This window comes from Hyla sarda, chromosome 3 (genome assembly GCF_029499605.1).
Source record: "Hyla sarda isolate aHylSar1 chromosome 3, aHylSar1.hap1, whole genome shotgun sequence".
Lineage (NCBI taxonomy): Eukaryota > Metazoa > Chordata > Amphibia > Anura > Hylidae > Hyla > Hyla sarda.
Window position 1 is genome coordinate 21344699 of NC_079191.1, and position 13395 is coordinate 21358093.

General features: G+C 44.4%; 1 protein-coding gene across 1 annotated transcript in view; it reads left to right on the top strand.

The window, feature by feature from the left end:
- Positions 1-1790: 1790 nt before the first annotated feature.
- Positions 1791-13395, top strand: part of GCFC2 (GC-rich sequence DNA-binding factor 2) — a 48248-nt gene continuing 36643 nt past the window's right edge. The window contains exons 1-5 of the mRNA XM_056563856.1: positions 1791-2277; positions 4184-4291; positions 7354-7479; positions 11080-11289; positions 12188-12285. Of these exons, the coding sequence (XP_056419831.1) occupies positions 2022-2277; positions 4184-4291; positions 7354-7479; positions 11080-11289; positions 12188-12285 (798 nt within the window). The 5' untranslated portion in view covers positions 1791-2021. The remainder of the gene's footprint in view (positions 2278-4183; positions 4292-7353; positions 7480-11079; positions 11290-12187; positions 12286-13395) is intronic.

Genomic DNA, 13395 nt, shown 5'->3' on the forward strand with positions numbered 1-13395 from the left:
GAAAAAATGAATGAAAAAGGGATCAAAAAGTCAGATCAATACAAAAATGTCACCGCTAAAAACTACAGATCACGATGCAAAAAAATAGACATCATACCGGCCCGTACGCTGAAAAATGTAAAAGCTATAGGGGTCAGAAAATGACAATTTTAAACGTATACATTTTCCTGCATGTAGTTATGATTTTTTCCAGAAGTGCGACTGTCAGGCCCAGGCCTGAGTATTAAATCATATATGTGTATTATAATTGTACTGTGTGTAATTTATTATCCAGGACATGGGTGAGGGGTCATTCAGACGGTGTGTCCCTTTTGTGTATTGCATTTTTATTAGGGGCCTGGCTGGTTGTTTGTTTGAAGTCAAGGGCTCCTTTGAGGTGGCAGGATGTAAGGAGTCTCTGGCCCCATATGTGAGATAACAGATGCCCCCGGGGGGGGGGGGGGGGGGGATCAGAGGGGAGGGGGAGTGGAGCTTCCCTCCAAAAAAACAAGCAGATATGATATTCAAACAATGCTACACTCAAAGTTTTGGTTGTTAAAGATCTGTGCCCCAAGCTGACAAGACCATCCTAAGGACAGCTGGAGACTCACTCTCATGGACTGCTATAATATTACGCTGTAAGAACTTCATTTTTGCTTTTCTGAACTTGTATTACTAAACTCTTTTATATATTTTTATACCTGTATGTCATTCTTTCTGTATTTTTATATAGTCAGCACTGTGATACCTTTTATCGGATTAAATGTTTAATTAATCAGCTCTGGTCTTTGATCTCTAAATATATGAGCTCACCTTTCTGAAGGCAGCTCGGGTGAAACACGTTTATCTAAGGGTTAATTTGGTGACTTGCTAGGACTAGTAGTGGATACCCAGAGGTCTGGCGGCTTTAACCCTTGCACCATCACACTCTCTCTAGCGTCTTGGCTGGACCGATAGGGTGTGATCGTGACAACGACAAAATCAAACCTATATAAGTAGGGGATCATTTTAATCATATGGACCTACAGAATAAAGAGAAGGTGTCATTTTTTACCGAAAAAGGTACTACGTAGAAACGGAAGCCCCCCAAAAAGTTTTTCCGCTTTAACATAGATTTTTGGGTAAAATGACTGATGTCGTTACAAATTAGAATTAGTGACACAAAAAATAACCCATAATATAGATTTTTAGGTGTAAAATTGAAAGAATTATGATTTTTTTAAAGGTAAGGAGGAAAAAACGAGAGCACAAAAATTGAAAAACCCTTAGTCCTTAAAGGGGTACTCCGGCGCTTAGACATTTAGATAAGATGCCTGATCGCAGGGGTCCCGCCGCTGGGGACCCGCGTGATCTTGCACACAGCACCCCAGTTAGAATCAGTCCCCGGAGCATGTTTGCTCCGGGTCTGATTAACAGCGACCACGGGGCAGGCGGCGTGTGACCTCACGCTCCGCCCCTCAATGCAAGCCTATGGGAGGGGGCGTGATAGCTGTCAAGCCCACTCCGATAGGCTTGCATTGAGGGGCGGAGCGAGACGTCACACGCCACCTGCCCCGTGTTCGCCGGTCACGGACAGCTGTCACGTCCCCTCCCATAGGCTTGCATTGAGGGGCGGAGCGTGACGTCACACGCCGCCTGCCCCGGGTTTGCCAGTAATCAGGCCCGGGGCGAACATGCTCCGGGGACTGATTTTAACCGGGGTGCGGCGTGCAAGACCATGGGGGTCCCCAGCGATCAGCCATCTTATCCCCTATCCTTTGGATAGGGGATAAAAAGTCTAAGCGCCAGAGTACCCCCTTTAAGGGGTTAAACATTTTTTTTCCACCAGAGTACCCCTTTAAGGGAAGCTCCAGAGAAGCCATGTCCACTGCGGCTCCTCACATCAGGTTTGTGACGTATGGATATAAGGCCCTGTTCACACAACAGATAATCTGCGCGGATTCCGCCCTGCAACCCACAGGACCCTACAGACTCCTCCCACACACGGCACGTGATCCTGACGTCACCGCAGGTCCTTTACTCTCTGGAGTTCTGCCTCTACCATGTTCAGGAAACCGAACCGTAACGTGCGGGTCCGGAGAGCGGTATCCAGCGAGGAGGAGGTGGAAGAAGAGCGGAACTACGGGAGGGTAGAGCGGCCGAAGAGAGCGGGGGGCCGGGGACTGACGTGCGGGACCAGGAAGAGGCGGGAAGCGGCGGCGGAGGACAGTGACGAGGAGGATGCGGGCGGCGCTGACCCTGATCCTCCCCGGACCGCCGCCCCGCACAGCGCCCTCAGCTTCACCGAGGAAAAGGAAGGTAAACACGGCGGCGATCACACTATAGCGACTCTTGTATGACACGGTACCGCAGAGCCTCGCACGTGATCAGCGGCATTGCGCAGATGGGATCCCATTCGGCCAATCAGCTTACAGGGGAGGGGCGCCTCATTTGCATACGGCGCTCCTAACTGCCCCGCCCTGTCCTGATTTGTCCCGCCAAAAGTATGGATAATGTAGTCATGGCAACACAGTCTCCCGATGGTGCCTCATTTATTAAAAATAACTGTTTTCGTTGCCCATAGCAACCAATCACAGTTTAGCTTGCATGTTACCAGAGATGTAGATTATTTTAAATTTTTAAATTTTTTTTTAAACCCCTTAGGGTCTATTCACATGTACAGTATTCTGCGCAGATTTCTAGTCGTTCAGTTTACATTGAAATCTGCAGCAAAAACTCCGAATTTGTGCATTATACTGTACGTGTGAATAGACCCTTATGGACCAAGCGTTTTTCAGTTTTTGCACTTGTTTTTTCCTCCTTGCATTTAAAAAATCATAACTCTTTCAATTTTGCACCTAAAAATCCATATTATGGCTTTTTTTTTTTTTTTTTGCGCCACCAATTCTACTTTGCAGTGACATAAGTCATTTTAGCCAAAAAATCCACAGCAAAACGGAGAAAAAAAAATCATTGTGCGACAAAATTGAAGAAATAACGCCATTTTGTAACTTTTGGGGGCTTCCGTTTCTACGGCGTACATTTTTTGGTAAAAATGACACCTTCTCTTTATTCTGTAGGTCCATACGGTTAAAATGATCCCCTACTTATATAGGTTTGATTTTGTCGTACTTCTGGAAAAAATCATAACTACATGCCGGAAAATTTATACGTTTGAAATTGTCATCTTCTGACCCCTATAACTTTTTTATTTTTCCACAAACGGGGCGGTATGAGGTCTTATTTTTTGCGCCGTGTTCTGTAGTTTTTATTGGTACCATTTTTGTTTTGATCGGACCTTTTGGTTGCCTTTTATTCATTTTTTTTTTTTATGGTATAAAAAGTGACAAAAATACGCTATTTTGGACTGTGGAATTTTTTGCGCGTACGCCATTGACCGTGCGGTTTAATTAACGATATCTTTTTATGGTTGGGACATTTACGCATGCAGCGATACCACATATGCTTATTTTTATTTTCACCTTTTTTTTTTATTTTTTGGGAAAAGGGGGGTGATTCAGATTTTTATTAGGGAAGGGGTTAAATCACATTTATTAACTTTATTTTTATTTTTTTTGTCTTTTTTATACAATGTGTTAGCCCATCTAGGAAATTCTTTTTTAATTTCCATTTTTTGTCTTGTCCACAGTGCTCTCTGCCGACACCTCTGTCCGTGTCAGGAACTGTCCAGAGCAGCATAGGTTTGCCAATGGGGATTTTCTCCTGCTCTGGACAGTTCCTGAAACGGGCCTCAGGTGTCAGCAGAGAGCACTTGTGGACAAGACAAAAAAGAATTTCAAAAAAGAAAAGAATTTCCTCTGTAGAATACAGCTGCTAAAAAGTACTGGAAGGATTAAGATTTTTTTTAATAGAAGTCATTTACAAATCTGTTTAACTTTCTGGCACCAGTTGATTTAAAAAAAAATAAAATAAATAAATAAATATATATATGTATATATATTTTCCACCGGAGTACCCCTTTAAAGCTGCTGCCATAATTATCTGGTGATATCCCCAAAAAAACAAAAGCATTGAGGATGTTCAGACCCAACTTTCCAAAACCTTTCGTCCTCTGACATCTCTTCCCCCCAACCCCCCCCCCCACATACAATTTTTTTTTGCCTCTTTTTCGTGCCCCCATACACATTACATTGGTCATCCAGGTCCCACCATATTATGTCTGTTCTCGGGTGTCCCTCTCTTCTCAATCCTTCTGTACTTACAGGTAACGATGGCTCCTTTAAGATCAGGAAGCCAACAGTGAGCGCCGTCGTGTTTACAGCCCAGAAGAAGACGGAGGATGGCGGGGAAAGAAAGAAACCTCCGGATAAAGGCGAGTAACTTCCCAAATATTGGACTCGTAAAGCAATGGCCGAAAAGGGTTCCTATATACTTCTATAATATACATTGGGGGAGATTTATCAATACCTGTGCAGAGGAAAAGCTGCCCAGTTGCCCATAGCAACCAATCAGATCGCTGCTTTCATTTTTAACAAGGCCTCTGCAAAATGAAAGTAGTGATCTGATTGGTTGCTATGGGCAACTGGGCAGCTTTTCCTCTGGACAAGTTTTGTGTGTATTTTGTGTTTTTACCCTACACCATAAAGCAGTGTTTCCCAGCCAGCGTTCCTCCAACTGTTGCAAAACTACAACACCCAGCATGCCCGGACAGCCTTCGGCTGTCCGGGCATGCTGGGTGTTGTAGTTTTGCATTAGCTGGAAGCACCCTGACTGGGAAACACCACTTAAAGGAGTAGTCCAGTCCTGAAAAACGTATCCCCTATCCTAAGGATAGGGGATAAGTTTCTGATAGTGGGGGGTCCGACCGCTGTGGCCCCTTCGTGATCTCCTGTACGGGGCCCTGGCAGCTCGCGGCAAGGGGGCATGTTGACCCCTGCACGAAGCGGCGGCTGAAGCGCCTCCTCAATACAACTCTACGGCAGATTGGTGGTCAACACGGCGGGCTGTTAGGGCCCCGTACAGGAGATCGCGGAGGGGGGTCCAACAGTCGGACCCCCCACTATCTGAAACTTATCCCCTAAGTTTTTCAGGACTGGACTACTCCTTTTAAGTCCTTGAAAAAAGTGCAGAGAGAGATGCCAGCACTTGGTTTCATCCGCACATCACCTTTTTTTTTTTTTTTTTGTATGTTATTATGGGGTCATTTTCGTTAGACTTCCTGGTGACGCTGTGTCATACGGTTCTCCAACATGTTCTCCTGTTCTTTGTTTGGGAACACGATAGCTGGAACTCACGAATGAGCCCCCCCCCCCCCCTCCCCTCCCTGTGGAATGACCTATGCAGAGGTCACAGAGCATGCACAGTAACCTTTCCCATTCATGTCAGTTGGACAGCTCCTGTCTATTGATGTCTGTGCCCACAGATCCTGCTGTAAAGCATCATTCTAAATGTTGTTGAAAAAACAGCTTCGGCAAGATGGCTGCCCCTGTTTTGTCACTTTCAGCAGTCTGTCCGCCGCGTCATTTCAGTTGACACTGTGTCAGCTAGTTCACCGGCATGAGAGTTAAAGGAGAATTTCGGGACGTAACAACTTATCCTCTATTCTAAGTATAGGGGATAAGTGTCAGATTGCGGGGGTGTCTGGCTGCTGCGACCCCCCGCGATCTCCCACATGGCTCCCTGACTCACTGCATGAATGGGGCGTGTCGACCACCGCACAAAGCTGCGACCGACACGCCCCCCTACATGCAGCTCTATGGGAGAGCCGGAGCACTACACACGGCTATCTTCGGCTCTGCCATAGAGCTGCATGGAGGGGGCGTGCCAGCTGCAGCTTTGTGCTGTGGTCGAAATGGCTCTTTTCATACAGAGAACCAGTTCGCCATGCGGAAGATCGCAGGGGATTCCAGCAATCAGACTCCGGCGATCTGACTCTTATCCCCTTTCCTTAGGATAGGGGATGAGTTGTTTCATCCTGGAGTTCTCCTTTAATATGCAAGTGTGCGCATTCTGTTACTCAAATATGACCTCACCCGCAGGCAGAAGGAATCCATGGCAGAGCCGATCTGCTCATCGTGCTTCTGCTTAAGTGATACTCTTTCCCACGTAAAACTAAACACACACATATGTGGGGTAGTACATAGGGTTAGGGATTAACATAACCCTAAAGTGTAACTGCTAGCCCCTTTCCGGTACACTGACCCCCTATAGTGGTGTTTAACACTAGGTGGGCAAGAGCAGACCTTTGAGCAGAAGTATGATGAGCACAATGGCTCGACCATCATTTGCTTCTTATGTCAGAGAACCAGCTGAACAGAAATGACACAGCAGGACAGCAAGCTTACCTGAGCTGTTCTTAAAGGGGACCTTTCATCAAAAATACTTTTGATGTATTATAGATTAATGTATGCAGAATAACTTTCCAATTGCATGTTAATAAAAAATATGCTTCTTTCTATTTAATTTTCCACTTTGAAAAAATGACCACTAGGGGTCTCCCTACCAGTCCTGGCCGCAAACCCTTTTTATAGATTTCAGACTCGTGCTGGAGTCCTAAATCTCAGACTGCAGCCGGGACACAGACAAACTCAGCATTGCTCCCTGCCTGTCAATCAGACAGTCAGGAGCCAGCACTGTTCTCATAGCACAGCAGGGCATACTCCTGACCCTGCCTTACTGCATGCCCTCATTCATTTTACTATTTGAGCTCCGATCTTTCTTCTCTCTGTACATGCAGTTGAAAACAGAGAGAAGATTAAGAGTTCACAGCCTCTATGCTGGGCCACACCCCCGTTCCTCCCTCACACTAGGACGGCTGAGTGAGCAGCCAAGAAGACAATAGATCGGGTAGAAAGAGGGGGTTTTGAATGAAAAGAAATATAGGGATAGTGTCAAAGAGAGTCTGGGAGAGACGGTGGAGGGGGGGGGGGGTGGCGAGAGAGATTAAGGAGAGTTTAGACCATGATAGGTAACAGCATTTAGAGAGATGCTTTACAGCAGGGCATATGGATAATGACAATAGACAGGAGCTGTCCTATTAATTTGAAAAGGAAATGTTACTGGGTGCGCTCTGTGACCTGAACAAAGGTAATTCCACAGGGAGGGGGAGGCTGAGCTGTGAGTTTCATGTGTTGTCTTCTCTACTAGTGTCATCAGTAATTCCGTTCAGATCATTTCTCAGCAGCCTCCTCCTTATCATCACAGACAGAACAGGAAGTCTCAGGTTAGTTTTAGGACCGGTGGCCAAAATAAGAACTGCAAGATTTCAGGACTATTTTTTTTATACTATAGATGGTTGAAAACTTGAAATTGAAAATTTGAAAAAAACATTAGCAAAAATTCTTAAAAAATAATGTTCAACATAAAAACTTCTATTTTAAACAATGTCATTTTCTTTAAGATCAGTAATCTAAATATCTAATTTATAATACGTAGAAGAGGATGGCAGCTCAGAGTCAGAAGACAATGAACCCGAAGATGTGGAGGTGTCCGAAAAGGAAGAATATTCCAGCCCTGCGAGCGGCAGTCCGATGTCGTCTCCTTCCCATCACCCGGCAGCAGGTCAGCGGGGATCATTCTTATATACGTGTATATAAAAACTACACATGTTCTGATCCTGATGTGACAGGAAGTCACATGACACTGCAGAAATAAATAGTGGGTGGTGGGGGCTAAGAGGGGGCAATATTACTAGTAATTTACATTTTGGCTACATTTAGAGCACTAAAAATTATACTGGGACCCTCAATCACATTCAGTTTATATAATTTCCAAAATCATTTTCATTATCAATTAGTTGGTCTACTTTCCCGTCCGCACTGTAATTGTGGTGGGCAGTTAAAGGGGTACTCCGCTGCTCAGCCGAACGCTGAAGCCGGTGCCGGGAGCTCGTGATGTCATAGCCCGCCCCCTCATGATGTCACACCCCGCCCCCTCAATGCAAGTCTATGGGAGGGGGCGTGGCAGCCGCCACGCCCCCTCCCATAGACTTGCATTGAGGGGGCGGGGTGTGACGTCATGAGGGGGCGGGGCTATGGTGTCACGAGCTCCCGTCTCCAGCGTTCGGAACAGTTTGTTCCAAACGCTGAGCAGCGGAGTGCCTCTTTAAGGGAGTATGTAGAGATGGTTGAGACTCGAACCTGCTTCATACAGGACCGATCTCATCTGTCTGCCATTAACTCCTTGGGGACGGAGGGCGTATGCATACGCCCTCGCGTCCCGTCACTTAAGGACAGCTCCGACCATCCTAAAGGATAGGAGCGAGGTGGCAGTGTTGCCAACCCCTCCTAACCCCTGCCATTGGTCGGTCAGGCTGACCACCAATGGCAGGAGGGGGGCGTGGGGGTTAGAGTTAATTTCTCCCGCTCTGGCCACCGATCGGAAGTCGGGGCAGAGCTGGGGAAACACGGGCGGCGAGCGGGGAGCATGGCCCGACTTACCCAGACCGGTGGAGGCATCCTGGACCAGCAGTGGCATCGACAGCAGTTGGAGCGGCCGGAAAGTGCGGCGGAGATGGCTGCAGTGAAGATCTCGGTAAGTGATCTTCTCTGTGGCCTTCTAAAAGCTGCAAAACTACAACTCCCAGCATGCCCACACAGCCAAAGGCTACCTGGGCATGCTGGGAGTTGTAGTTTTGCAACATCTGGAGGGTCACAGTTTGGAGACCACTGTATAGTGGTCTCTAAACTGTGGTCCTCCATATGTTGCAAAACTACAACTTTCAGCATGCACTGACTGTCCGGGCATGCTGGGAGTTGTAGTTTTGCAACATCTGAAGTGGCCAAGTTTGGAAACCACTATAAGGTGGTCTCCAAACTGTAGCCCTCCAGATGTTTCAATACTACAACTCCCAGCATGGCCAGACAGTCAGGGATGCTGGGCGTGTAGTTCTGCAATATCTGGCCCTTCAGATGTTGCAGAACTACAACTCCCAGCATGCCTGGACAGTCTGGGCATGCTTGGAGTTGTAGTTTTGCAACATCTAGAGGGCCACAGTTTGGAGACCACTACTGCGGTCTCCAAACTGTTCTTCCCCAGTTGCATAACTACAACTCCAAGCATGCCCAGACTGTCCAGGCATGCTGGGAGTTGTAGTTCTGCAACATCTGAAGGGCCAGATATTGCAGAACTACACGCCCAGCATCCCTGACTGTCTGGCCATGCTGGGAATTGTAGTTTTGCAACAGCTGTAGGCACACTGGTTGGGAAACACTGAGCCAGAGTCTGTTTCCTAACTCAGCGTTTCCAACCCATGTGCCTCCAGCTGTTGCAAAACTACAACTCCCAGTATTGCCGGACAGCCATAGACTGTCCTGGCAGGCTGGGAGTCTTGCAACAGCTGGAGGCACCCTGTGGGAGACACTGCTGTAGGGTTTTCCTGTAGGTAACTGGGTCCGCTCCTATTGCAAAATCCTTATTCAGGCCTCAAATGCGCATGGCGCTCTCTCACTTCAGAGCCCTGTCGTACTTCAAGGCAACAGTTCAGTGCCACATATGGGGTATTTCCGTACTCGGGAGCAATTGCACTACAAATTTTGGTGGGCATTTTCTCCCATTACCCTTTGTAAAAATGGTAAATTTGGGGGGGAAAACTGCACTTTAGTGAAGAATTTCTTTTTTCATTTACACATCCGACTTTAACGAAAAGTCGTGAAACACCTGTGGGGTGTTAAGGCTCACTGGACCCCTTGTTACGTGCCTTGAGGGGTCTAGTTTCCAAAATAGTATGCCATGTGTTTGTTTTTTTTTTTTTTTTTGCTGTCCTGGCACCATAGGGGCTTCCTAAAGGTGACATGCCCCCCAAAAACCATTTGTCGCTCCTTCCCTTCTGAGCCCTCTACTGCGCCCGCCGAACACTTGACATAGACATATGAGGTATGTGCTTACTCGAGAGAAATTGGGTTACCTAAAGGGTTAACAAACTTTCTGAATGTCATTTTGAATACTTTCGGGGGTGCAGTTTTTATAATGGGGTAATTTGTGGGGTATTTCTAATATGAAGGCCCTTCAAATCCACTTCAAACCTGAACTGGTCCATGAAAAATTCAGATTTTGAAAATTTTGTGAAAAATTGAAAAATTGCTGCTGAACTTTGAAGCCCTCTGGTGTCTTCCAAAAGTAAAAACACGTCACTTTTATGATGGAAACATAAAGTAGACCTATTGTATATGTGAATCGATGTATCATTTATTTGGAATATCCATTTTCCTTACAAGCAGAGAGCTTCAAAGTTAGAAAAATGCAACATTTTCAATTTTTTCATCAAATTTTGGAATTTTTCACCAAGAAATGATGCAAGTATCGACAAAAATTTACCACTAACATGAAGTAGAATATGTCACGAAAAAACAATCTCGGAATCAGGATGATAACTAAAAGCATCCCAGAGTTATTAATGTTTAAAGTGACAGTGGTCAGATGTGCAAAAAAATGCTCCCGTCCCTAGGGTTATAATGGGCTCCGTCCCCAAGGAGTTAAAGGGGTACTCCCCTGGAAAACATTTTTTTTTTCTTCTAATCAACTGGTGTCAGAAAGTTAAACAGATTTGTAAATGACTATTTAAAAAACCTAATCCTTCCAATACTTATCAGCTACTGTATGCTCCACAGGAAGTTCTTTTCTTTCTGAATTTCTTTTCTGTCTGACCACAGTGCTCTCTGCTGACATCTCTGTCCACTTTAGGAACTGTCTGGAGCAGGAGAGGTTTGCTATGGGGATTTGCTCCTACTCTGGACAGTTCCTAAAATGGACAGAGGTGTCAGTAGAGAGCACTGTGGTCAGACGGAAAGGAAATTCAAAAAGATAAGAACTTCCTGTGGAGCATACAGCAGCTAAGTACTGGAAGGATTAAGATTTTTAAACAGAAGTAATTTACAAATCTGTTTTAACTTTCTCCCCCCAGTTGATTTAAAAAATTTTTTTTCCAGTGGAGTACCCCTTTTAACATATATGAATATTTAATGTATGGTACTATATATCCATATATGGAGTTGACACCAAACTGAGTTGTGTCTGTGCTGGTTATAGAAATGTTCTCATTCACTGACAGTAAGCAGAGGTTTGTCAAGGATAGGAAATATTAGGTAGATTAGATAACGACATAGATAAGGATTGTGGGCGGTATCACGTCACCATATCTTCTGGCCCTCTTGTTCAGCACAGATGACATCCCAGATGGTCGGCAGATCCGCGCGGCCCGCACACAGAGGAGACTGGCCCGAACCCAGGGAGATTACATATCGCTTGATGTCTCCCATGAGCGGTCAGACTCCAGCCAATCAGAAGGTGACAGCGAGCTGGACGATCACGAGAAGAGGATTAAATTTGCCCCCGGGGTGAAAACCATTAAAGAGCGGATGGCGGAGGAAATGTGTAAGATTCTGAAACGTTTTTACCAAGTACTATGAATACAGAGAGAGATTTAAAGACTCCTTTTGTTCAGAACGCTGGGAGCCGGAGGCCGTGATTGTGACGTCATGGCCACACCCCCTTGTGCCACCACGCCCCCTCCATTCATGTCTATGGGAATGAGCGTGTCAGCAGCAGCAGTATACAGATGGAGCTGGTAGGGGAGGTGTATGCCTACTATATATCCTGATCCCATAGAGCGAGAGCTGGAGGGGAGGGATATACTACTATTTAGCCTGATCCAATAGAGATAGCAGCAGTATACAGATATAGCTGGAGAGGAGGGGTATAACTACTATATATCCTGATCCCATAGAGATAGCAGCAGTATACAGATATAGCTGGAGGGGAGGTGTATACCTACTATATATCCTGATCCCATAGAGATATCAGCAGTATACAGATAGAGCTGGAGGGGAGGGGTATAACTACTATATATCCTGATCCCACAGAGCGAGAGCTGGAGGGGAGGGATATACTACTATTTAGCCTGATCCAATAGAGATAGCAGCAGTATACAGATATAGCTGGAAGGAAGGTGTATAACTACTATATATCCTGATCCCATAGAGATAGCAGCAGCAGTATACAGATAGAGCTGGAGGAGAGGTGTATAACTACTATATATCCTGATCCCATAGAGATAGCAGCAGTATACAGATAGAGCTGTAACATGACCCAGTTAAAGTAATGAAACACATGGATTTCGCTGTACTGGAGTAAAACAAATGCCAATTTAGGACTAGTGATAGCGAACGTGCATTATAGAGGCAAAACCACCCTCTAGCTTGCGCTGTTTTGCAGCGAAATCAGTGAAATTATTTTACAAAATGTATTTTAATTGAATTTTTTTTTCCCATAGCCTCCAGTAGTGGGGCAGCCAGTGACGATGAAGAAATCGATAACATTCAGAACAAGTGGGAGGGGCAGCAAATGAGAAAGGCCATCAGGTGTCTGCAGGTCTGTATATGTCTATATATACTATACATCAGGGGTCTGCAGGTCTGTATATGTCTATATATAATATATAATATACATCAGGTGTCTGCAGGTCTGTATATGTCTATATATGTATATATAATATACATCAGGTGTCTGCAGGTCTGTATATGTCTATATATGTATATATAATATACATCAGGGGTCTGCAGGTCTGTATATGTCTATATATGTATATATAATATACATCAGGTGTCTGCAGGTCTGTATATGTCTATATATAATATATAATATACATCAGGTGTCTGCAGGTCTGTATATGTCTATATATATAATATATAATATACATCAGGTGTCTGCAGGTCTGTATATGTCTATATATAATATATAATATACATCAGGTGTCTGCAGGTCTGTATATGTCTATATATAATATATAATATACATCAGGTGTCTGCAGGTCTGTATATGTCTATATATGTATATATAATATACATCAGGTGTCTGCAGGTCTGTATATGTCTATATATAATATACATCAGGTGTCTGCAGGTCTGTATATGTCTATATATAATATATAATATACATCAGGTGTCTGCAGGTCTGTATATGTCTATATATAATATATAATATACATCAGGTGTCTGCAGGTCTGTATATGTCTATATATGTATATATAATATACATCAGGGGTCTGCAGGTCTGTATATGTCTATATATAATATACATCAGGTGTCTGCAGGTCTGTATATGTCTATATATAATATACATCAGGTGTCTGCAGGTCTGTATATGTCTATATATAATATACATCAGGTGTCTGCAGGTCTGTATATGTCTATATATAATATATAATATACATCAGGTGTCTGCAGGTCTGTATATGTCTATATATAATATACATCAGGTGTCTGCAGGTCTGTATATGTCTATATATAATATATAATATACATCAGGTGTCTGCAGGTCTGTATATGTCTATATATAATATATAATATACATCAGGTGTCTGCAGGTCTGTATATGTCTATATATAATATATAATATACATCAGGTGTCTGCAGGTCTGTATATGTCTATATATAATATATAATATACATCAGGTGTCTGCAGGTCTGTATATGTCTATAT